At 31.9% G+C, this 21,317-nt stretch overlaps 2 protein-coding genes across 9 annotated transcripts in view; one reads left to right on the plus strand and one right to left on the minus strand.

The window, feature by feature from the left end:
* The window catches only part of LOC123716976 (TBC1 domain family member 4), a 40,820-nt gene extending 30,680 nt beyond the window's left edge, over positions 1–10,140 (minus strand). For 2 of the 5 annotated variants that reach the window (XM_045672724.1, XM_045672723.1), the window contains exon 1: positions 4,538–5,368. Coding sequence is in view for 3 of the 5 variants with exons in the window: in XM_045672721.1 (XP_045528677.1) it covers positions 6,278–6,383; positions 7,349–7,437; positions 9,242–9,367 (321 nt within the window). In the remaining 2 variants the exon portion in view is untranslated. Of the gene's footprint in view, positions 1–4,537; positions 5,369–6,277; positions 6,384–7,348; positions 7,438–9,241; positions 9,368–9,963 lie in introns of those variants that run through there. The other 3 variants (XM_045672721.1, XM_045672720.1, XM_045672722.1) reach the window with 3 other exon arrangements.
* Positions 10,141–12,223: 2,083 nt separating this feature from the next.
* LOC123717134 (P protein-like) overlaps positions 12,224–21,317 on the plus strand; it is a 30,280-nt gene continuing 21,186 nt past the window's right edge. The window contains exon 1 of one of the 4 annotated variants that reach the window (XM_045672961.1): positions 12,224–12,384. In XM_045672961.1, coding sequence (XP_045528917.1) covers positions 12,224–12,384 — 161 coding nt within the window. Of the gene's footprint in view, positions 12,385–15,709; positions 15,769–16,076; positions 16,093–21,317 lie in introns of those variants that run through there. The other 3 variants (XM_045672964.1, XM_045672965.1, XM_045672966.1) reach the window with 3 other exon arrangements.

Below are 21,317 nucleotides of genomic sequence, written 5' to 3' on the forward strand. Positions count from 1 at the left end.
CTAACCAACATAGCTTTGAAATCATTGGAAAAAAAAACAATTTTTAACTTATATATATATATATAAGTTAAAAATTGTCTCCGTGAAACGTCGGAAAAATTTGAATTTAAAATTATGTAAAATAATTATAAGATTATAGTTAGTTAGTTTACTTTCAATGTGTAAAAGCTACGTTAACCAAAGACAATATAATTGGACAAACTAAATAAAATTAAAATTACTCAGATATGTGGGATTTGAAACAATAAAACCATACAAACAGTTTCGAGGCAATAATTATAAAAAATATAAAAGTAATATTTGTAAATAACTTTAAGATTTAACAGTTTTATGAACTTGCCCTTGTGCCTGACCTTAATTAGCCTAACACGTCTTTAAAGCATTAGTAAAATTTAATATTGTCATTTACGAGGAACGATAAAGATGACCGGTGCCCGTAAATGCGCAATCAAAATTATTACCTACAGGTACAGCTAACATAAATTATATATAACAAAAAAACAATTATACTAAAGACATAGCCAACGATGGATATTTCAATGCATAATTCATACAAAGGCAAAAAATATTAAATATATTTAACCAGGTAATACCTGATTCGGCTGAGTTGTGTGAGTTGTGCTCATGATGCAGGTCATTTATTTTATATATATGATAAATCTTGTTGATAGCTTCGAACTTGAGATTGCTGTTAAGCACAATAGGCATAATTTACTTGACGTAAATATCAATGAACCAGACGTTTCATCATCGGAAGTCGAGGCATAATACGAAATACCACCTCATATCACTTCGACATCCGCCGTTCCACAAATAAGCGTTTTTAATGCAGCTTTGCCGCGCAGCATCACATGTGGAACCAGCTGCCGACTGATTTCCGAAGCAATTGGACCTAGGGTCCTTCTAGAATTCTTAAAAGCCAACGCACTCGCGAGACCTTTGGCATTGAGAGTGTCCATGGGCGGTGGTATCACGTAACACCGAATGCCCCCTGTTCAAAAAATAAAAACGCGCAGTAATGACACGGGAGTTAGGAAAGTTAACAATATGCTAAAATGCTCAGAAATGGTGTAGTTCACCAAAGTTACATTTGAAGAATAATAATAGATATTAATTTTATGAAGTCTCGTCAAAACTGACACATTTCGGTCTCTTTATTAGTCGGTAAGGAAATTGTAGTTAAAGGTCGTGAGGAACCGAAGTATTTGTTAATTGTCGTATCGTTTCTGGTTAACCTTTAAGCTGCCCTTAAGCACCATAAGGGTCTTCCGCGTTATTACGCGGACACATTATTGTGTTTGGTTACTCGTGTACCTACGTCCTAATGGGACATATCGTTCGTCAAAAGCACCCGACCTACGGTGCGGTGCTTTTCCACTCGAACTTTGATAATAATAAAAACCCAGAACTTGTTTTACGCATTAATGACATGGCAGGCAGTCAAACCTAGGCGGTATACAAATTTATAGAGAAGTTAAAATGTTACGGACATCAACAAAAGATCTCCGAAAACATTTTTTTAAATCTGTAATCTCTGGGTTGCATGGAAGAAAGTGCTTTTAGCAGTATGACCGCCCAGTTACAACCATTGCTTTCTTTCTTCTTTGTTCGTTCTTCTTCTTTTAGTGCCTCTCCATTACTGGAGATTGGCCGTCAATCTCTTGAACGCTGAAGCGTGTCTTGTCCTGTGACAGATTCAGCAACTTTTCCGCAGTCACAATACCCAGTCCACTCCTAAACGTTGCATTGCCATGTTTTTTTTTCTTTTACCACAAGCTGTTTACATTGAAGAAGGTGGTAGCAGTCACGGCGCAACATGTACATTTAATGTTCTGCATAAGTTTTATCGAAATTCCAACTAGAAAGAACTTTTCGTTAGAAACGATAACACCACATCTCAAATGCTTTTAAGCACAGGCGGTTATTATGATGTAAATAAAGTGTTACTTTTTAAGAAAATATGGAAGCAGGTTATTTGTAGTTGTAAATTAAATAATATAGGTACATATATCAAGACTGAATTTAAGTAGATTTAGAAACTGAAAAGGCAGGTAACAACCGTATATTTGACAAAATCTGAGTTTCTAGTGATAAATATCTTTGAACGTATGCAAATAACTCAATAAATTAATATTCATATTTACACATTGAAACATGTTTAATGAACAAAATATACATAATGCTCTTGACGTGTGTCGCCATTGTGCTCATGTCAAAATATTGGTAAAACTCTAAGTGAAAACAGAGTCAATGGATACAACACTTTCTTACAAAAATAATATCGGAGGCTGTTGCCTCTTTTGGGCGGCGTGGCGAGACAAAACGTCCTGCATTATTTTGTCAATGGAGGCCATCGTGTCTAAGGGCAGTGTTGCCAGATCAGGGGATTTCCCCCTACATTTAGGGGATTTTAAACAGACTTAGGGGGTTTTTTAAACCGAGTTAGGGGCAGAAAAGGGGGAAATAATATCTAGGGGAAATTTCAAACAGACGCCAAATAAAAAAAAATTGCTATTATAAATCACGTTCCTGATTTTGGAACTAAATTCAAGTATTAACACATCGTAAGAATAGGATGCGTGTGGTTAACCCTACTAAATGTATATTCGTTTAATCAATAACCGAATAAAACTTGAACCTGTCAATCCATTTTCTATTACAGATACTTTGCGTAATGCCTTTCATTGCCCAAAAATCCCAACATGACCACCGCTTTAAAGAATCGCGCCATGGCCCGTCGCCGAGACCATCTGGTAACACTGCCACAGGGTCACTTATGGGCACTACTAACCGAAGGCTGATGGCAATGCGAAGTGATTCAATGTCCCTATTGCCAGTGTTTGTCGAAGTATAAACATTACTATTAATTGTTGTCTATGAGCAGAGACAATTTATAAAAATAATAAGACTGAAACACACATGTGTGGTAATATTCATTTTACGACACATCTATTACTAACTAACGTTACATTGTTTGGAAAACAAAACAAACTAACAAAATTTCAGTTTCGGCGTGTTAGGGTGTTCGAGGTCACATTACGAGTATGTGTGATACGCGTTGTCATTTGTAGTCTTTTACAAGATTTTTAAAGAAACTTTGAACGCCATCGAGTGTTCGGGTTTATTCCTCACGATTCACCGTTCAAATGAATGTTAAATGCGCACATAGAAAGGTGGACAGGCGGGATTCGAACCTACGATTTCAGGAGTGAGTCGCACGCCACTAGGCCAACACTGCTCGTCAAATATCATTTCTAGACGTTAAAAAAACACACTGCTTATAGAAAAATGCAAAATGGTGTCAAACAATAAGTTATAATAATAAAACAACGCAAAACTATGTAGATATAATTATTTCAAAATGGCTGTAGATTTTTTGAGATAAACTTAACACCATAGACAATTATTTTAGAATGACAAGGTCAACTAGAACAAGAATATTTGTTAAATCTCACACATTTTTTTCTACGAGAATTCTTAGAAAAATATTTACTGAGCTTAAATGTCAATGTCCGCCGCTTTTCATGGACGGCCATTTTCACCTTTCAATATTTATCTCAAAAATAATGGTCTATCATTACCAAGAATGAAGTTTAATTCACAAAGACCCAGCTTTCTTCGAAAAAGATTTTAAATGACACAGAGGCCTTTATTGAGAAAAACTAAATACGTAATATCAATGTATAAATTTATAAAAAACATATTTTTCAATTTTCCGTGCTTATCACAGATTCATATACTTTTTAATATTTGCGTAAATTATTTGACTGACGCGAAATAGGTCAATAAATCACTATTAATAGACAAATTAATTTTACACACATTTTTTTATAAATTGTGTAAACAAACACAAAGACATAATTTAATATTACGATCTAGCCTGACTTAGGACTAAAAAGGATATACTAGCAAATAATTTTACACACATGAATATTAATTAATATTTATTTAGTAAGAGACATAGTCACGATTATACAGATATAATAACGGGTATGTAATCGGAGAACTGATGCACTAACAACATTATGTTAATAACTATTAGCCTTGTGCCCTTGTAACGCGAGTCCTAAGTTCAAATCCAAGGGCAAACATTTTAAAAACAACTCATTACTCACCCGGAAATATTCATATTTCGTTTACATTAATATCTTAATTTGAAGACAGAATCAAGACATTGTTTACTATTAACTGTTGTTATTCTAGGATTCGAACTTGAGACATTACAGCTAATATAACATTGCCCGATGCGTGATCACCGGACATCAACCCAAAAGTAATAAAGTCGCAAATTGTTAGTTACGAAACTGACAAATAAATTAATGAAATTTAACATAATTCACAATTTCTCCATACCAAAAATAATGTAATTGAATGTTTCTTATTACTTCTAATCTTATTACTAGCATAGTAGCATAGAGCTATCAAAAATGTTAAATATCATATAGAAAAATAGCTTCCACCGGTATCTACTAGATTCTAATAAAATTGGCATATAAGTATATTTTTTAAAGTATAAAAGTCGTAAAAGCTTCCATACCTTAAATTCGCTTTAAAACACTATAACAAACTTCACTCAAAAATACATAATATCATTTGCATTCAATATGTGAAAATAAATAAAATCCATTTCACACGCGAGTACTATCAAAAGCGCGCCAACCCAAAATTCCAGATTTGACAGTTGCGACACTGACAAACACACAAGCGATTGGCGCGAAAGGGGACACCATACTGATGCAGACATGTTGAACGTCACGATTTGGCGCCGAAACAAAAAAAAAACTATAGAGTATACAATAATAATATAGGTTTTTTGACAGGTAATATTTTAAATCACCTCAAATGTGTATGTTACGTAAGAATGTTATTATTTTGCTTAACTCAACACTACACCTGCCTATATTAATTTATAAATAACACTTCATAGCAACGTTAAAACAATATATTGTTAACAAAATTATATTAGCTATAGCAGTCGATTATATAATCTCTCCTATTTGTCGTCACAAATCAAGAATGCGACACAATTTGTTTTCATTGATTCTTTAAACGATTTGTGTACGTATAAATTGAACAATTGCAATACAACGTTCTGATATTTGATTTTCAATTACCTTATATTATCTAAATTCACAACACACACCGGACACACATTTTGAACTTTATATCTTGATGATGAAAATTGATTCTTCGGCGACGTCGTTCGGTGTTTTCGGTCTCAAATGTGAGCGTTTTGTTTCCGTTTTAAAATCCACTCAAATTTAAAAAACTTAAATCCTTTAAATACCATTTATAATCACATTTGTTGAAACAATATTTTAAATCAGTTTGCCAACTGTAATGTTATGACTTCGGTCAATCACTGAAAAACATATGCGAATCGTCTATTTTCATTCCCTGTCAAGGTTCGATTCGAGGTCCCTATAGGTCATACCGCATTTGTATTATAATAATTATATAATATGCTAAATGTACATGGAATATTCGCTAACGTATTCGCTTCGTAACTTTGTCAAGCAATATTTTATTTTCATAAACTATATATCTTTGTCTATGTCTTTACTTTACGCGTTTATATTTGAATAAAACCTATTCAGAACAAATTTGTCTATTGTTATCTGTCAATTTGATGTAAAACTACTGAATTAGATTTTGGGTAGTCTTAGGTTCAAAAAGCATAGAGAAGCACAGAAATCTTCTTAATATAAAATACATAATTTAATAAATGCTATATAAATGTCGGTGACTTTTATGTAGTGTCACGTCGATATTATTTAGTCTGTTTAATTGATAGGTTTATAGGATCCGAGTGAACCCGAGCGCATGTGCGCATTAATTTGTATATTATCAAAAATATCTAATCATTTTGCATACATTGACCCATTTACATGTTTGTATACCGTAAATTAGACATTGATGGATTATGATAATGGACCACGCCCACCAAATCACGATAATTATATCACAGGCCTTTAATAGCTCAGGCAATTAACATGCCGTTAATGTTACCAGTAACTATGGAAGATTTAATGGCAATAAATATAACGGTTAAATAAAATAACAGTTTAATTGTTAAATTTTAACCTTCAAAGGAAAGAACCTCCATGAGAACATAAACTAGTAATTTAACTGCGTGTTTTTACGGATTCATTTGCAACTGAGACATGATAATTGGCACAGAACTGGCCAGACTTCATCATTTTTCTCGCGACTATATTAATAATATACAAAAATAGTTATAATTAATAACATATGTTGGACATAATGTATCTCTTACCTCAGCAACAGTTGCAGTCTTGAAGAGGAAGCACTGCAGAAGACCCTCCTTCTCATTAAGTAGAATGTAGAACAGCTCATCGGCTCGGCCTGGCACTTGGCTTGCTCTGGAGGAACAGGAAAATTATTAAGCAATATGTGACGAATTGGTAAATCAAATATAAATTATGAAGATAACTTTTGTTCACTTATAAACGTCAAACTGTCTCTAAATTTATATTGATTCCAAATTTCGAAGAACATTGTATGTCATATTCAAATAATCCAATTAATCCAAATATATATGTAAAGAACTAAATAAAATGGTTACCTAAATGACTTTTTTCGACCCCGGTGGTCACTTTTAAGACATCTATACGGAAAGGACCAAGGAAAGAAGAAATAAGAAGCGCTAGCAGGAAGCGAATGGAAAAAGCTATGGACAGAAATGTTTGGAAAAAGCTGGAAGAGGACTTTAACCGTGAAGAGGTTTCGATCGACAATACTGAAGGAAGCTAAGGAATATGTTGTCCTAGATAACAATTTTTTTTAATATAATCTGTATTTTCTACTTCCGTAATGATTGGAAATTAAACGGGCTTTCATTATAATTATTACTAAGGGACTTTAATAACAAGTATTTATAATATTAGTCATAATATGCAGACACGAAACGTTTGTTGTTGACGTCATGTTTCGTAACGTTGCGTTGTATGTAACAATAGTCTAACAATTCTCAATTTTAATGTCTAGAAGTATTTTAATGAATAATTCACACTTTTTATAGCCTACAGAACACCAAAAGGGGCAGTTCTCACCCATGGCCTCATTTTAGTGGGTGCTTTGCCGCCCCTTGATGGAGGTCATGTTTTTTTATAACAGGTGGAGGTCGTAGTCCCCACCGGGAGTCGATTGTACATTTCGCTATTCGCGAATCCAATGTTTAGTGAAGCGGTTTATTATTATTATACATATGACAAAAAAAAACATAGAACATAGAACGCTCATAGACTAGTACAGACTTCCTTCTACTGCTCAACTCAATTAGTTATCATTAAAATAATAAAACGCATAAAGATAATAAAATATATACCTTAAAATATCCACGAGACGATGAATTATAACTGGCTCAAAGTTCTCATTGTACGCCTTCAAACAGCCATCTTCAATTGCGATACTGAGCTGGAAAATATAACTTTTTTAATGTAAACTGTCAGTCGCATTGTACAAATTTATTTATTTATTAACACTTCGTTAAGGGTACAAATAAAATAATTAACTGAAAAGGGTAACTGGCCTTATCGCTTTCGAGCGAACTCTTCCAGGCTGTGAGAAAAAAAATTAGACAAAGTGAGCGTAAGAAGTGCAAAACTACATCTACACTAATATTATAAAGAGGAAACATTTGTGTTTTTCACACAAAAACTACTGGACTGGCTATTTTCTCTAAAAAAACTAGGGATACATAATATAAATGCAATAAGATAAGCCAAGGTGTGAAAAAACCATCCATAAAAAATCTGTCATCACGTGCGCTGTGGATAATCTGTAGCATTCTAATGGTGAATTATTTAAATCAGTCTAGAAAGACATATAGTTATTTAGACAAAACTAATGGAAAAAAACTAAATTTATAGTTGTTACATTCGGAATATTTAATCATTTCGGAAATTATTAATAATACTGTGTTAGTTTAATTTGTTCCGTAACAAAGCAATTTTCAATTGTTTTAAGGAGTTTTTGAATAATGTTTTAGTAATAGGAGGCAGCAGGCTCATCTTATGTCAAGCGATACCGCCGCCCATGAACAATGCCAACAGCGTCGCAAGTGCGTTGCCGGCCTTTTAAGAATTGGTACGCTCTTTTCTTGAAGGAGCCTAAGTTGAATTGGTTAGGAAATACTTCAGTGGTCAGCTCTGTGGTTCTACATAGCGGTGGTGCGAGGCAAAAACTGCTTTAAAAAACACATAAAAAATGATTTCACGCTATAATTCAATAGATATCTTCCTGTAACCATGGGAGTTACAAAAATAAATATGATAATGCTTTGTTAAACTGCGAACCAAACTTATTAAGTATTCTACAAAAACAAGGGAAACAAGCAAACATCTTGCTCTCAATAAAAATCAAGTAAAATATCACTCGCTCGACTGCTCGTATCTGTATAATAATTTGCAGCTGCATCTCACAAGGCATAAATTTGCGTGAGCAGCTTCTGAAAGGGCATCTTACCAACCATTTTACGAATATACCCGTAATTTATTTATGACAATATTGAAATCATGGTCGCTATTTAAATTTGTGATAATAAATTACTCTGAATATGTATAAGACCTAGACATAACATTTATTACTAACAAAACACACAAAATATTTTTTTTATAACAAGGTACATTTTAATTTTTAACTGTGTAATGTGTGTGTTGTGTTTGTAAGTAGCCTTGGCACAGCATAATGCTGTGGAGCAGACGTGTTCCACAGCGCTGGTCATTCTGACAGAGACCATAATAGTTAGTTTGCGTCTCAGACGCAAAAAAAAAAGAAAAATTATGTAAATAACGAATTAACTAGTAAAATTATTGTGAATTTCTTGAAATCGACACACTCTAACAAAGCATCCTGCGATTCCATGTTCGCGTCTATAATGCTGATGTGGAAAGTAATCAAAAGGATTTATATAAACACAAAAACATAACGTAATGAGTTACACTTAAGGTGAGATTCAGAAAGGACACTTTGCACTTACTAAGACTCCCGTTCACGCTTACAGGAGTACAGTAACATACGGGAGTCTTTTTCAGCGCTAATTCTCCAAAAACATCACGATTAAGGAAACGGATTAAGGGTATGACCCTTAATCCGTTTAATAGTAAAACACGTCATTCTAAAATCCGATACGTAACAGTGTGCCGATTCCAGACATTGAGTCAATAAGATCGAGTTTGCAGAGTAGCCCAACAGAAGTATGAAGTCGATTAATAGATACCTTGTCTCTGACTCCAGTAGCCCTTATTTCTTTGAGCAGCCAGGGTAGCATGGAAGTGGAAAATCGTCTGTCCATCGCCGTGTACCCGAGGTACAGCACTGATGTTAATCGCGTCTTCATTGTCATCTACAGATAGATTTATAAGCAATAATTACGGCTTAATGAAGGTACTAAAAACCAACATTATTTAGGATTTGCCACATAATGCCAATAACAAGAGATTAGGACAATAGTATTCAACAAATAGGCATTTGAGGTTTATAAAGAAGGGAATTATTTCGTATTATTTTATATATACAATATATTATGTATCTTCGAAGTAGGATTACAGGACTTGTAACCATGGTTACTGCGACAGCTAACTATAATTTTATAAAAAATAAATTATATGTCGATGTATGATTAAGCATAGCATTATTTGTTAAATTAAATTAAATTTCAGGTTCAAGTATTCGCGAATTTTAAAACTTAATAAGGGAATCTTTAATATATACACTAAAACCTTGAAATCTAATATTGTTATTATGCGTGTCTTTACATTTATAAAAATCTTCAATACAATACATAAATTAAAAGTAACCTAATTTGCATATTATACAACTTCCAATTTGACCTTTAATTCTTCCAAAGCCTTATAAATGCCGCCAATGCGTTGATTAGAAGATGGTTAGTAGTAAATAAAGAAACAAATCAACGAATTCACTCTACTACATAATACTTACTTAGATGTTGATCAAGGAAAACCACAAGAACTATTGATTTATTAAAATAAACTGATGTTACACACGAATATCGCAAGACAAAGCTTAACAAAATACAATTCTCAACATTATCGACATTTTCATTACGTTTCCACAACCAAAACAATGTCCAACCGAAAAATAATGAGAAAAACGTTGATTTTGTACGCTGTGTCTGTGGTTAGTCATAAAATGCATCTCTTTTATTAGTTGGATGTTTGAAAGAGATGGAACATAGTCGATGTATTGACTGTTTTCGGTGGGGGTAGCGGCGACATCTTTAGTTCGATTTCCATATCATGTGTTTCTATTGTTATTTGGAATTACTTTTTATACTGTCTATATTTATAATTGGTATTTAACAATTATCGATCATGTAAACTAATGTAAAGGAAGAGGGAGAGAAAGAAAGAAAAATTCAGAGGTTTCTTTAAATGTACAAATATACAAATAATTTAAACAAACTCATACTTTTAAACTTCGAAGTTCATTAAATAATTATTGAAGAGCCACTCGGGTACATATTATACTTTATAGCTATCAATTATCTATATTATATAATTATTAATAATAATTATTTCAACCTTCATTTTGTTGTGATATAAGTAAGTTATACTCTGTTACCTAACGAGCTATTAAATTATCTTTTTTCACTTCTATTTTTAAATATTTAATTATTGTCTATGATAGTCAAAGTTATGACGTGTATTTTGGCGCTAATCAACGTAACTTTTTTTATTCTTATATATATTCCTAATAGACGTTATTTAACGCGGCGTTAGCAGTTTTATAGTAGAAATTACAACTGGAATTGAGAAAATTATATGATTTTAGTAGGTAGCATTATTTTATATTGTTTACTGAGCAATATTTACATATACTCGCCTTTAAAAAATAGTAGTAGGGACATTATTTTAAAGATTGTGATACAAATAACTATATAGTTTTTGAATACAACAGTTTTAAACCAATTCGAACCATTAACCAAATACCGAACACAATATTTGTATATACTTGCAAAATGAAAAAAAACATGTGTTGTGTTCCAGCGACATCTAGTTTAAAATAGCTATACTAGACATAACTTTCAACTGTTTGTAGTTGTATCGTTCCTCGAAAGATGGCAGATCAATGATATTAAAAATACTTAATATTTTTATGTATTTATTAAAGTTTACAAAATATAAAATGCTATATCTACACTAAATGAAACAAGCTCTCCTTTCCAAAAAATAAAAAACAATAAAATACAATAAATACACTTCCAGTTTTAGATTTCACTAGTAATTTTTAAAGTACAGCGGATTAGGTATCAGATAGGCACTAAAGTATGTTTTTTTTAAAATTTGAAACACGAATAGTTTGAGTCTAAACCATAGACTTAAATCAATATTTACACTGCATAATCTATGACATTTCTCCTTATTTTTAGATGCTGGAGGTAGATATTTTTGTGAACACCTTCAGAGGCTTAATTGCTTATTGATTACAAAGAACGCTTAGTCGAAACGTAGTTATCAAAATTAAATTTATAAAGTTTAACATTTATTAAGTTTGGTTTGATAATGATATTAAAAGAACAATATTAATTAGGATACTTTAAAAAAGGTTTGTTTATAGATATTAATATTGTAAATATTCATAAGACTTGGATTGTCATCTGTTGTTTATAGAGAGATAGTGATTTCAATTGCATTTCTATATAATAAAAAATTGTCTATTATAATGTATGTCATAGATAAGACCAAAGGCAAGGTTATTGTTATTAAGGGTTTGGAAATCCTGTGGTTGGAACCCCGAATCTTTCCATATTCGTAATAAAAACTTACTCATCTGGTGTAATACATCGTGATGTTTAGAAAAATATATGTATAATATGTATAAGAATGTTTATATATCATGAAACGCTGATCGCCTACTTTTCTTTACAATAAAGTTCACATAAGACTTTATATGACTTACAATATAGCCTGTACAATAATTATGACTAATAAGTAATATTATTTTGACATAATTTTCTCTAAAACTTAAACAAAAAATGTATGCATAACGGGATTTTAAAAATATTTTTTGTATTAAGAAAAATATTTATTTATTAAGTAAGCCGGTTGCATATATAAAATTCTTAGTAACAAAGAAAAAAATCGACATCCAAAATATAGTTTTATTTATTTTCCTTAAAAATAAAATTGTACTTTCAATATAATATCAATCTAATCTAATAGCTATAGTTTTACCTTAGATGTCATACAATGATGTGGCACATTCATCCACCATCTCCATCATAGATTCAAGTCTAGAAGATGTCAAGAGCAGGAGGTGGCTGTCATTCCCTAAACCGCATAGACTGGCTCTCAGCGCATCTAGTGGTGACGGAGACGTGTCCACGTTTGATTGTGATCGGTATGTAAATGTTAATTTTTAATTGATTATCAAAATAAAAAATATAATTATAATAAAAAGCCTCAGACGTCAGCAAAATGCATAAAAAAACCGAATTAACCCCAGAGCTGGTGCTCTCCTTGCTGATCTTCCTACAACAAATAAGTATCGCAATACAGCAACGAAATGCCAGCATTAAAGGCACTACGCCAGTGACCAAACTTTTTAAATTTGTTTTAATTTTTTTATTATTATTACTACGCAGGTTCATACATTACTAAATACTGTATAAATGTATATACTATATTTTTGTCAGTAAATCTTTTAATTAATTTAATAAATTATTAATAACAATAAGAGGAATTACTTATTTGAATCATTTCAATTACTAAATTTCATTTCATATCAATAAATCAAATCCTATCTATCATAGACGTATACCTTAATAAAAGATAAAAACGGTAAAAAGCGTAACCATGATAAGTTTTGAAACCAGTCCAATCCGGTTCCTGTGTTTAACAAAAAGTATTAGAGCCTTCGCACACCGAGAAATATATGTGATTTTTAAAAATATTGATTCTTAATCATATCTATCAAATATACAGTATTTACAATTTTCTTAACCTACATAGCAGAATAAAAATAATTAAAAATTGATAAAAAGAAAATTAAAACAATTTTAAAAGAGTTTGGTCCCTGTGGCAGTCTACCTTTAACGCTGGCAGCATTTCCTCGTTGTATATACTTATTCTTTTAAAAGGTTATGTGAAGATGAAGATGAGACAAGAGTTAAGGTAAGGACGAGTCTAGGAGTGGGGGCAGGGGGGTTTTGGTCACACCAAATCGGTCACTTTAACTAGTATATATACGAACTTAGATTACAAGTAGATGTTGCTTCAGAGTAATAATAATTTTATTTTATAAATGGTGTGTAAAGGGTCTTAAGTATAAATGACAAAAAACAAACCAAGCTATTATAATGCAATCACTTTGTAATAATATAAACTGAACATAATTGTACTTTATAAAAAAAACTAAGTATTGTATATGTCGGAACCAACTAGTTTAATTAGCCGTTTAATTTACAGCCTAGCCTTTTAACTAAACGGCGCCGTTTAACTAGCGGCCTGAAAGATGTCAAAATGCCACTCCCATTTTAGTCAATTATTGCAATTGTTGATTTTGATTTACCATGGAGTGTCGAATCACCTCGAAATGAGCGTTATTAAATGCAGTTTTTGCCGAGTATATATATATATATATATATATATATACATACATTTAAACTAAAGTGCTCACCTTTTTTTATCACAGAATTAACACAAGAAGAAGGAGATAAAAGAATATATCGTTTATATGTAAGGTAAATCTTTAATCGTCCCATCGTATGACAAAATTTAACATTACGATCTACCCTAACAGTAATTAAAAAATAACATAATTTACTTAAAAATATCGTTTTGGGTATAAAAATAGTTTCTTATTGAAAAATGTATTTTAAACACAGGATATGCTTGAAAGGTAAGCTAAAACACAACACCGGGTTATTCAACTATAGAGCGCTGATATAGCTTATATCTCAAGAAGACTCCTAAAGCGTAGCAAAGCTTACAATAAGTAATACCTTAACAAAATACCTACGAAAGCAGTTATCGTATAAAATATATATTTTATTGATATATACAACGCTTCAATTAACGAAACGCGTAAACGTGACATTTATGATTTGAAGGATATTTCGATGCTCAGCGTTTTTATTAATGTCATAAATGTAACTTATCACGGTAGTAGAAAACCGTACGTTTTCTATTCCATTTCAATTAATGTTTCGTTTCCAAATGACTAGTAAAAAATATTTAAAGACAAATATTTTTTTCCCAACAATTATCGAACGTAGTTCACAAAAAGGTTAAGGTAATTTTTAATGTGACCATCCAACGTCCTCGCTTGGGAACGAATAGTAATATCATCAAATCCAATGGTTTACGAAGACGTTGACTGACAAAATAACTACGATAAAATAATATTTAAATTCCATCGAAAATATAACTTACACAACCAAGTCTTACCCAACAATTTCTTATACTGACCATATAATTTTAAAAATCTTGTATGTATTCAATAAATAATTGTACTTGGCCATCGAAAACACAATGTATCTCACAAGCAATACACATTAAATAAGATTGTTTAGTGCCAGCCGACTAGAAGTCTAGTCTAGTCAAAAGACTAATTAGTCTCAATTCGAAGTTATAGCTGGTTTGAAAATGGCTTTGATTGAAATTGTTTTGAGAACAGGATTATATGGCCGTGTCGCTTTTTTTCGACTTGGTGGGGTACTGCTGTGCCTGAAGATTCTACTTTGTCCTTTTCCAGTTATTACAACATACATTAAATAATTATGAAATATATATACCACCTTCGGATAAATTATTTTCACTGGACATCCAGGCACACGGGAGACAGCGTCTTTATCTGGTTGACATTGCGAGGGCTCGCACGACCGGTTTGCTCCTTACCCTGTTCGCACAGCTAAGGAATGGAATTCCCTCGTTGCTTTGGCTTTGCCTGAAAATTATAATTCACTTTCACAGGCACCTTCCACAAAGAAAGGTGGCATTTTTAATTATAATAATAATAATAAAATATGTTTATTCATTTTAAGTTCAATTTCATTACAATGTGTAAGATTTGGGAACCCTTTTAAGTAAAAAATATACCTGTGTCAGGGTTTCCAGCTCTTTCATAACAAACTTAGTTATACATTCCTTAAAATGTTTAATTTATATATAATTTAGTTACATCTTCTATTAACTTTTTTTTCTTTTTTTTTGTTATTGATTTTTAACTGTTATCAACACACTGGAGTGCATAAGTGAGTGTGTGAGTGCAAATGTGTGAGTGAGTGAGTGAGTGAGTGAGTGAGTGAGTGTGTGAGTGAAAATGTGTGAGTGAGTGAGTCAGTGAGTGAATTAATAAAGTCTGTACTACATACTAGGCCTCAGAAGAAGCTCCAACTCTGCGTAGGTTATGTTCATGAGCCAGTCCTTTAGTCGTATTTTTAGATTGTAGACGTTAAGCAGCCTATTTAATTTATTATAGATGTAGTCTGCTTGCTATAATTAAAAGATACTTCGTGGTCACAAAGCAGCTTAGCCCATGAACGTTACAATACCAAAATTCATTATCACACTCATGATTTGAGTATTAGGTAAGTATGCCTTTAATACAGGGTCATCTATGATATATTGTCCGGATAGGTTATCGATTCATACTTTCTAACCCGCGCTCTAGTTTTAAAGCAGTCATGTCAGCCGGTGATAAGAGCCAAGAGGTAGTATTTTCCGCGCATTCATTTCGACAACACGTGTTGTATCGCGCTTCAAACAACTCGTAAAAGTTTGTGTTGAGTGAATTCTGAAATCTTTTTTAAAGATATTGTGGATTGAGATGGCTTTAAATACTTTGTTAATTTTATCCACCAAGCTTACTTAACTTTTGAAAGTCATTATTTAATGCGAATATACGAAAATTAATTGGGAATTGTTATTTTTTCCTTAACGCTGAGTTTTAATTATAATTTACATACATTTAATTTTAGTATTTTTTGGCAAACAGTAAATACAATTTGTATCTATATTTAGTGACTAAAATAGCATAGTTATAATCGTTTTAGTAGTAGTTTCTAGACTAAGAGTTTAATATTAACAAAATAAAGCAGTATTAACAGTAAGTGTAAACTCAAATATATATATTAACAAGTAAAGACCGTAATACAAAGCAAAAAGATTGTGTAACTCAGGAAGCAGGATAAAATTTGTCTAATAATGTTTTTGATAAGAATGTATGTCTATAGAATGTTCGCAGACACACAATCATTTTATGTATACTTAGGATTATGAATATATAGTGAAATTCCCCATATGGGGAATATCACCAAACAAAAGAAAAGAGATCTTTTCAAGTAAATCTCGTCGAAGAGTCGTATGCTATGCTAACATTTCATTTAAAAGCTTGTTAGCTTAACAACAAGCTTAACAATTATTTGTCTGTTTATTTGTGTTTGATATAACAGTGGCGTTTCTATCTGTCAAACCAATCATCACTACGAAGTTCAGTTTAGAGTATTCGTTAAACCCATAAATTGTCAAAGAAAAAAACTAAATAATATTTTTTTTTCCTTTACAATATGTCCAAACAGCCTCGTACAAAAATTCATTAATCGAATCGCTTTCGCGACTTTTAACATGTTCGATTCCTGCCTGGAATATTTTTATCCAAACCTGACCTAGTTTTGTTTTCGTCAGATTCAGCCAACTTCTGATAGTGTCGGATTTCGTCGAACTTGAAGCATATCTACTTGTTTATTAGTTACGCGTAATAGTGAAACAGACTTAAAAATGTTATGCAAGAATTCTGCATACCTATCAAATGACTCACGTTGCACCAGATATTTCCCTTTGGGTGTTAGGTTATGAATGCTACTCGAATGTAAACACAACAAGCCTTTTAACTGAATTTCATACTTGTTCTTTTTCAGGTATTTTAAACCTGAATCATTTTAATTTAAAATGGTCTCATGACTAAGGTATAAGAACTATAATTTCTTTAAGAGATGATGTTTTTGTATGTATTCGTCTAGTCGACCTCTATGTTAGACATGTACGTCCAATGTTATCTTATTATGTCAACGTCAAATTTTCAAAGTTCAAAGGCCTTATACGTAAACAATTGACAGCACGATTTCACTTGTTTATTTTTGCTTTCAAACATCACAAACGTTAAAATTACAAATAGATACTTATAAAAATATGTTAGAATAAACATATACACGTATGAAACTGATATGAGAACTTAAGAAGCTGTAGCGCTAACCAGATACTAAGCTACTACAGCAACTTCCTCACATTCGAGAAGCCAGCAATGTCGCAGCATACAACGCTCAGTCCCCTAGAGTCCCCTCTTTGTATAGAACATGTCGCATGGGTCCGCCAAACATCCGCTAATCTAAATACATTAAATAGGAATAAAGAAAATAATAATAATATCAAATAATTAACACAGAAAGGTTTCTGACAACGAACGGCGGCGGCTGAAAATGGCCACCGAGTTCTGACCGATCGACACAAACAAAAACTGTTTAAAGACTGTTATAAAATAAACAATGGCATTGTCAAATTGTCAATTGACAATTTGTATAGTCACAGAAATAATTTATTGCAAAGCCGACCTTTACTGGACTAAAGAAATTAATGCTTACGCTATATAGTTGGAATTTTAAATACAAACAATTAAACTATCAGAAAATGTACATGAATAAAATTTGCCAAACGTTAACCACACGTGTCCTACTTTTGCCTTACAATGAATATTACGCGAAAAAAGCTATCGTAATGGAAAAGTATTATTATTATCATAATTTTGATTTGAAGAACTTAACTCCCTCCATATGCTGGATCGTACGTACATAATACGTGTCATACAATATGAACTTGTGAACTTGAAAAAACAATTAAATGACTAAATATATTTAGTCAGTAATTAAATAAAAAGTGACGAACAGAGAAGTGGTAAGAAACACCATCCTCTCTCATTGTAGAAGATAATTCTTCTTGCGATGTCTATCCAATTACTGAATGTCAATCTCCCAAACCTCTTCTTGCTTATTTTCTATCTAATCGATTGTTGCCAAAACTCGCTCCAGGTTCACTCTCGGATCTTCCGTACCTTTGTGCCTACCAAGTTTGTGTTTACCTATTATATTGCCCATGATGGACACGTTCTACTTACAAGATAATTAAGGAATTGTAATGCAAGATGCATTACAATTACTGGCAGTAGAATTTGGATTTTTTTAGTCTTTGGACACAATTATGGTCCTAACTGACGTACCAGTTATATCCACAGATAATGATTTATTGGTCTGTAATATTTTTATCTTATCTATTATTATTAGCTACTTAGCATATCGGCTATAATTCTTGAAACATATCGTAATAGTAGTGAAAGTATGTACTTATAATAAGGAATTTTTATTACATTTGATCTATTAAATTATTTTATGAAACAGTTGTAGTGTAGTTTTTTAACATATTATTGTGATAATTATTATGTGTTTTTTTGTATCATAAATAAAACAAAAGATACAGTCACAACCCTATATTGTCTCGGCCTGGGATTGGAGTAGATGTCTGACATTTTTGACTGTTATTTTTTTAGTTATATGACACTGGTACTGGTACACTGGTATAAAAAGAAAAAATTGTGTCAGCCGGGATTAGAACGCACGACATTCAGATTCGTCCGCTCAAGCCAACACTGCTAGGTATTAGCGTGACATAGATTAATTCTTAGAGTAATAACATTTATGGCCGATGACGTAGTTAAACAATAGTAAACAATGGAATAGACATAAAAAACTTATGTAATGAATACTCGGAACTAATGTGCACATAATAACCAACAGGTGGTCAATCGAATCAAATTAAATTTAAATAATGTCTATGTTTAAATGAATTTAGAAAATTCATTTTACGCTATTTTATTAACTGTGTCATTAAATGTAACGTGCTGATAGTAAATAGAAAATCAATAATATCATACATATTTTTACTAGCTTTAATTAGCCCTCCTTTTTAGTAGCTACATACCAATAATATGTAATATTTTTCTATGTCCCATAAAGACTGTTCGATTAATTGGAATAAAGACCTTAGTACTAAAGAAAACTATATTTTTTAACTCGCAGTCCAGTTGTGTTTTGCACTTACCCGTATATTTTGCGATTAATATTTATTTTCACATAAAAAATAGGGGTTCATCGTAGAGGGGTGACAATTTAGGGATGTATGTATTTTTATATACAGGAAAATAAAAAATGTTGTCTCAAAAATAATTAAAAAAAATTAGGGGTATTTATACTATAATATTCACCCTTAACATTTGATGATATGTACACAAAATTCCACGACAATTTGTCGAGCAATTTCGGAGGAGTTTAATTACAAACACCGTGACATGAAAATTTTATATATTAGATTAGATTAGATTTTGGTCTAAGACCTGTTTTCTCACGATGTTTTCCTTCACCGTTCCAGTGGATGTTAAATATACATAGACAGAAAGTACATTGGTACATGACCGGGAATCATACACAGGATTGAGTGTCGCACGCTGAAGACCTACACATCGATTACACATAACAGATTTAATAATAGAAAAGCAGATTTAAATATTATCTAAAAAAAATAATTACATACAATTCCTACAATTAATAGTCTGTACAGTCTCTTTAGTCTATGGTCTGAGCAGTATTGGTACACCGGCTTGAGACGACTCTTCTATATGTGCATTAAACAGTCACCCGAGCGGAAAGAAATTGTTGGAAAGCATCGTGATAACATACCATTGGGCATAACTTAGAACTCAGCCAGAGAGGGCCGATCACCTACTTGCCCTGCCTTTTTTATTACGAAACATATACAGAAATCTGAGGCCAAGAAGACGGATTCTAGGTCCACTGTTGTATTTCGTGTTACTGTATAATATCACTCTACAACTTAAAACAATTTGAATTGTTCAATTAAATTTTGACCTCATGTATTGTTTACCATACATAAATATATAATGCTGTAGCTTAGTAAAGACAATAAATAGTCATAACTATGAATGTTAAATAAGCTATGATTTTAGTAAAAATTCCTTTGTCTAAGGACTTCGATTATATATCAGGAAGTCTATATTTTATATAATACTTTCATTGATATATCAATATATTATTATCTTTTCATTGATAAACTATTATCTGGATATAACCGGTGTGTCACATATATCAATTGAAATATTTTAATCCAACAAAGCTGTTTTGCTAGCGAAATATAACTTGTAAAAAACGTCTCGCAACGCAACGCGTCTACCGTGATCTGGTGATCCATGTAATACTAAGTCAGTCAATTTGTTTAGCCTACTTAATATACCTTCTGTCTTATGTTATTACGTAATTAGCTAACCTAACAACATCCTATAGTGACCATACCAATATATTAAAGTTATGTTTTAAAATTCAGCCTTCTAATTTTATCCACAACGAAGTTATAGGGGGTGGAAAATGGCCGGAACTGCTTCGAGAAACGGATGCTACGGTGGTGTCGTTTTGCTCGACACTACTTATTGATTCCTACGTTTGAAATGGATTCTATACTATAGGTATTTATATATAGGACCATTGACAATTGCTACATGTGTCAAATTCATTTAATTCCTTCTAATTGTCATTTCCGACGCCATCTTGGGCAGCGAATATGAATAGCAAAGAAATATATTTTGAATAAACATTGATTTTTTTTAGTATGTTTTATTTTACAAAATATAATATATTCGTGATTGATGTTCTATTTCACGACACTCCTACACGTAATACTGAGTTCTATAACACATCCCTGCGCAAAGTTTCCTGCTTCGGAACACCTTTTCGTCTTGATATCAGACGAGCTCAGTCTTTTTATTTAATAATTTTCTTTATGCCTTGTAGCTACTTATAATATTACTAGTGTTACATGTAAGTGAATGTATTTTTGTTAGTTATTTATGCACTTCTTGTACTTCACTAAATATATAATAAATATTGACCAATTTGTGAATTTGTCCAGACAAGCACGATCTTCTTATAGTAATATATCTATAATTGTGTTAATTTAACAATCACGACCTCGTTGTAATACTAAAATTATGAATGCTGCCATTTGGATTTGGATTAAAAACAAAATACAATCCAAAACGTACCTTTCGTCAATGTCTCTCTATAGCAAAAAATTCTCAAAGACAACAAAATTACTAAAATTAAAATATATATAGAGGTATTTTGCTTTTGCTCTGTCAAAACAAAATTGAATTTTGGTCGCACTGCTACTTTTGTCGATAGTTTATCATTGTAACGTTTTATAAGAATTAATATA

The sequence above is a fragment of the Pieris brassicae genome, chromosome 12 (genome assembly GCF_905147105.1).
Source record: "Pieris brassicae chromosome 12, ilPieBrab1.1, whole genome shotgun sequence".
Classification (NCBI taxonomy): domain Eukaryota; kingdom Metazoa; phylum Arthropoda; class Insecta; order Lepidoptera; family Pieridae; genus Pieris; species Pieris brassicae.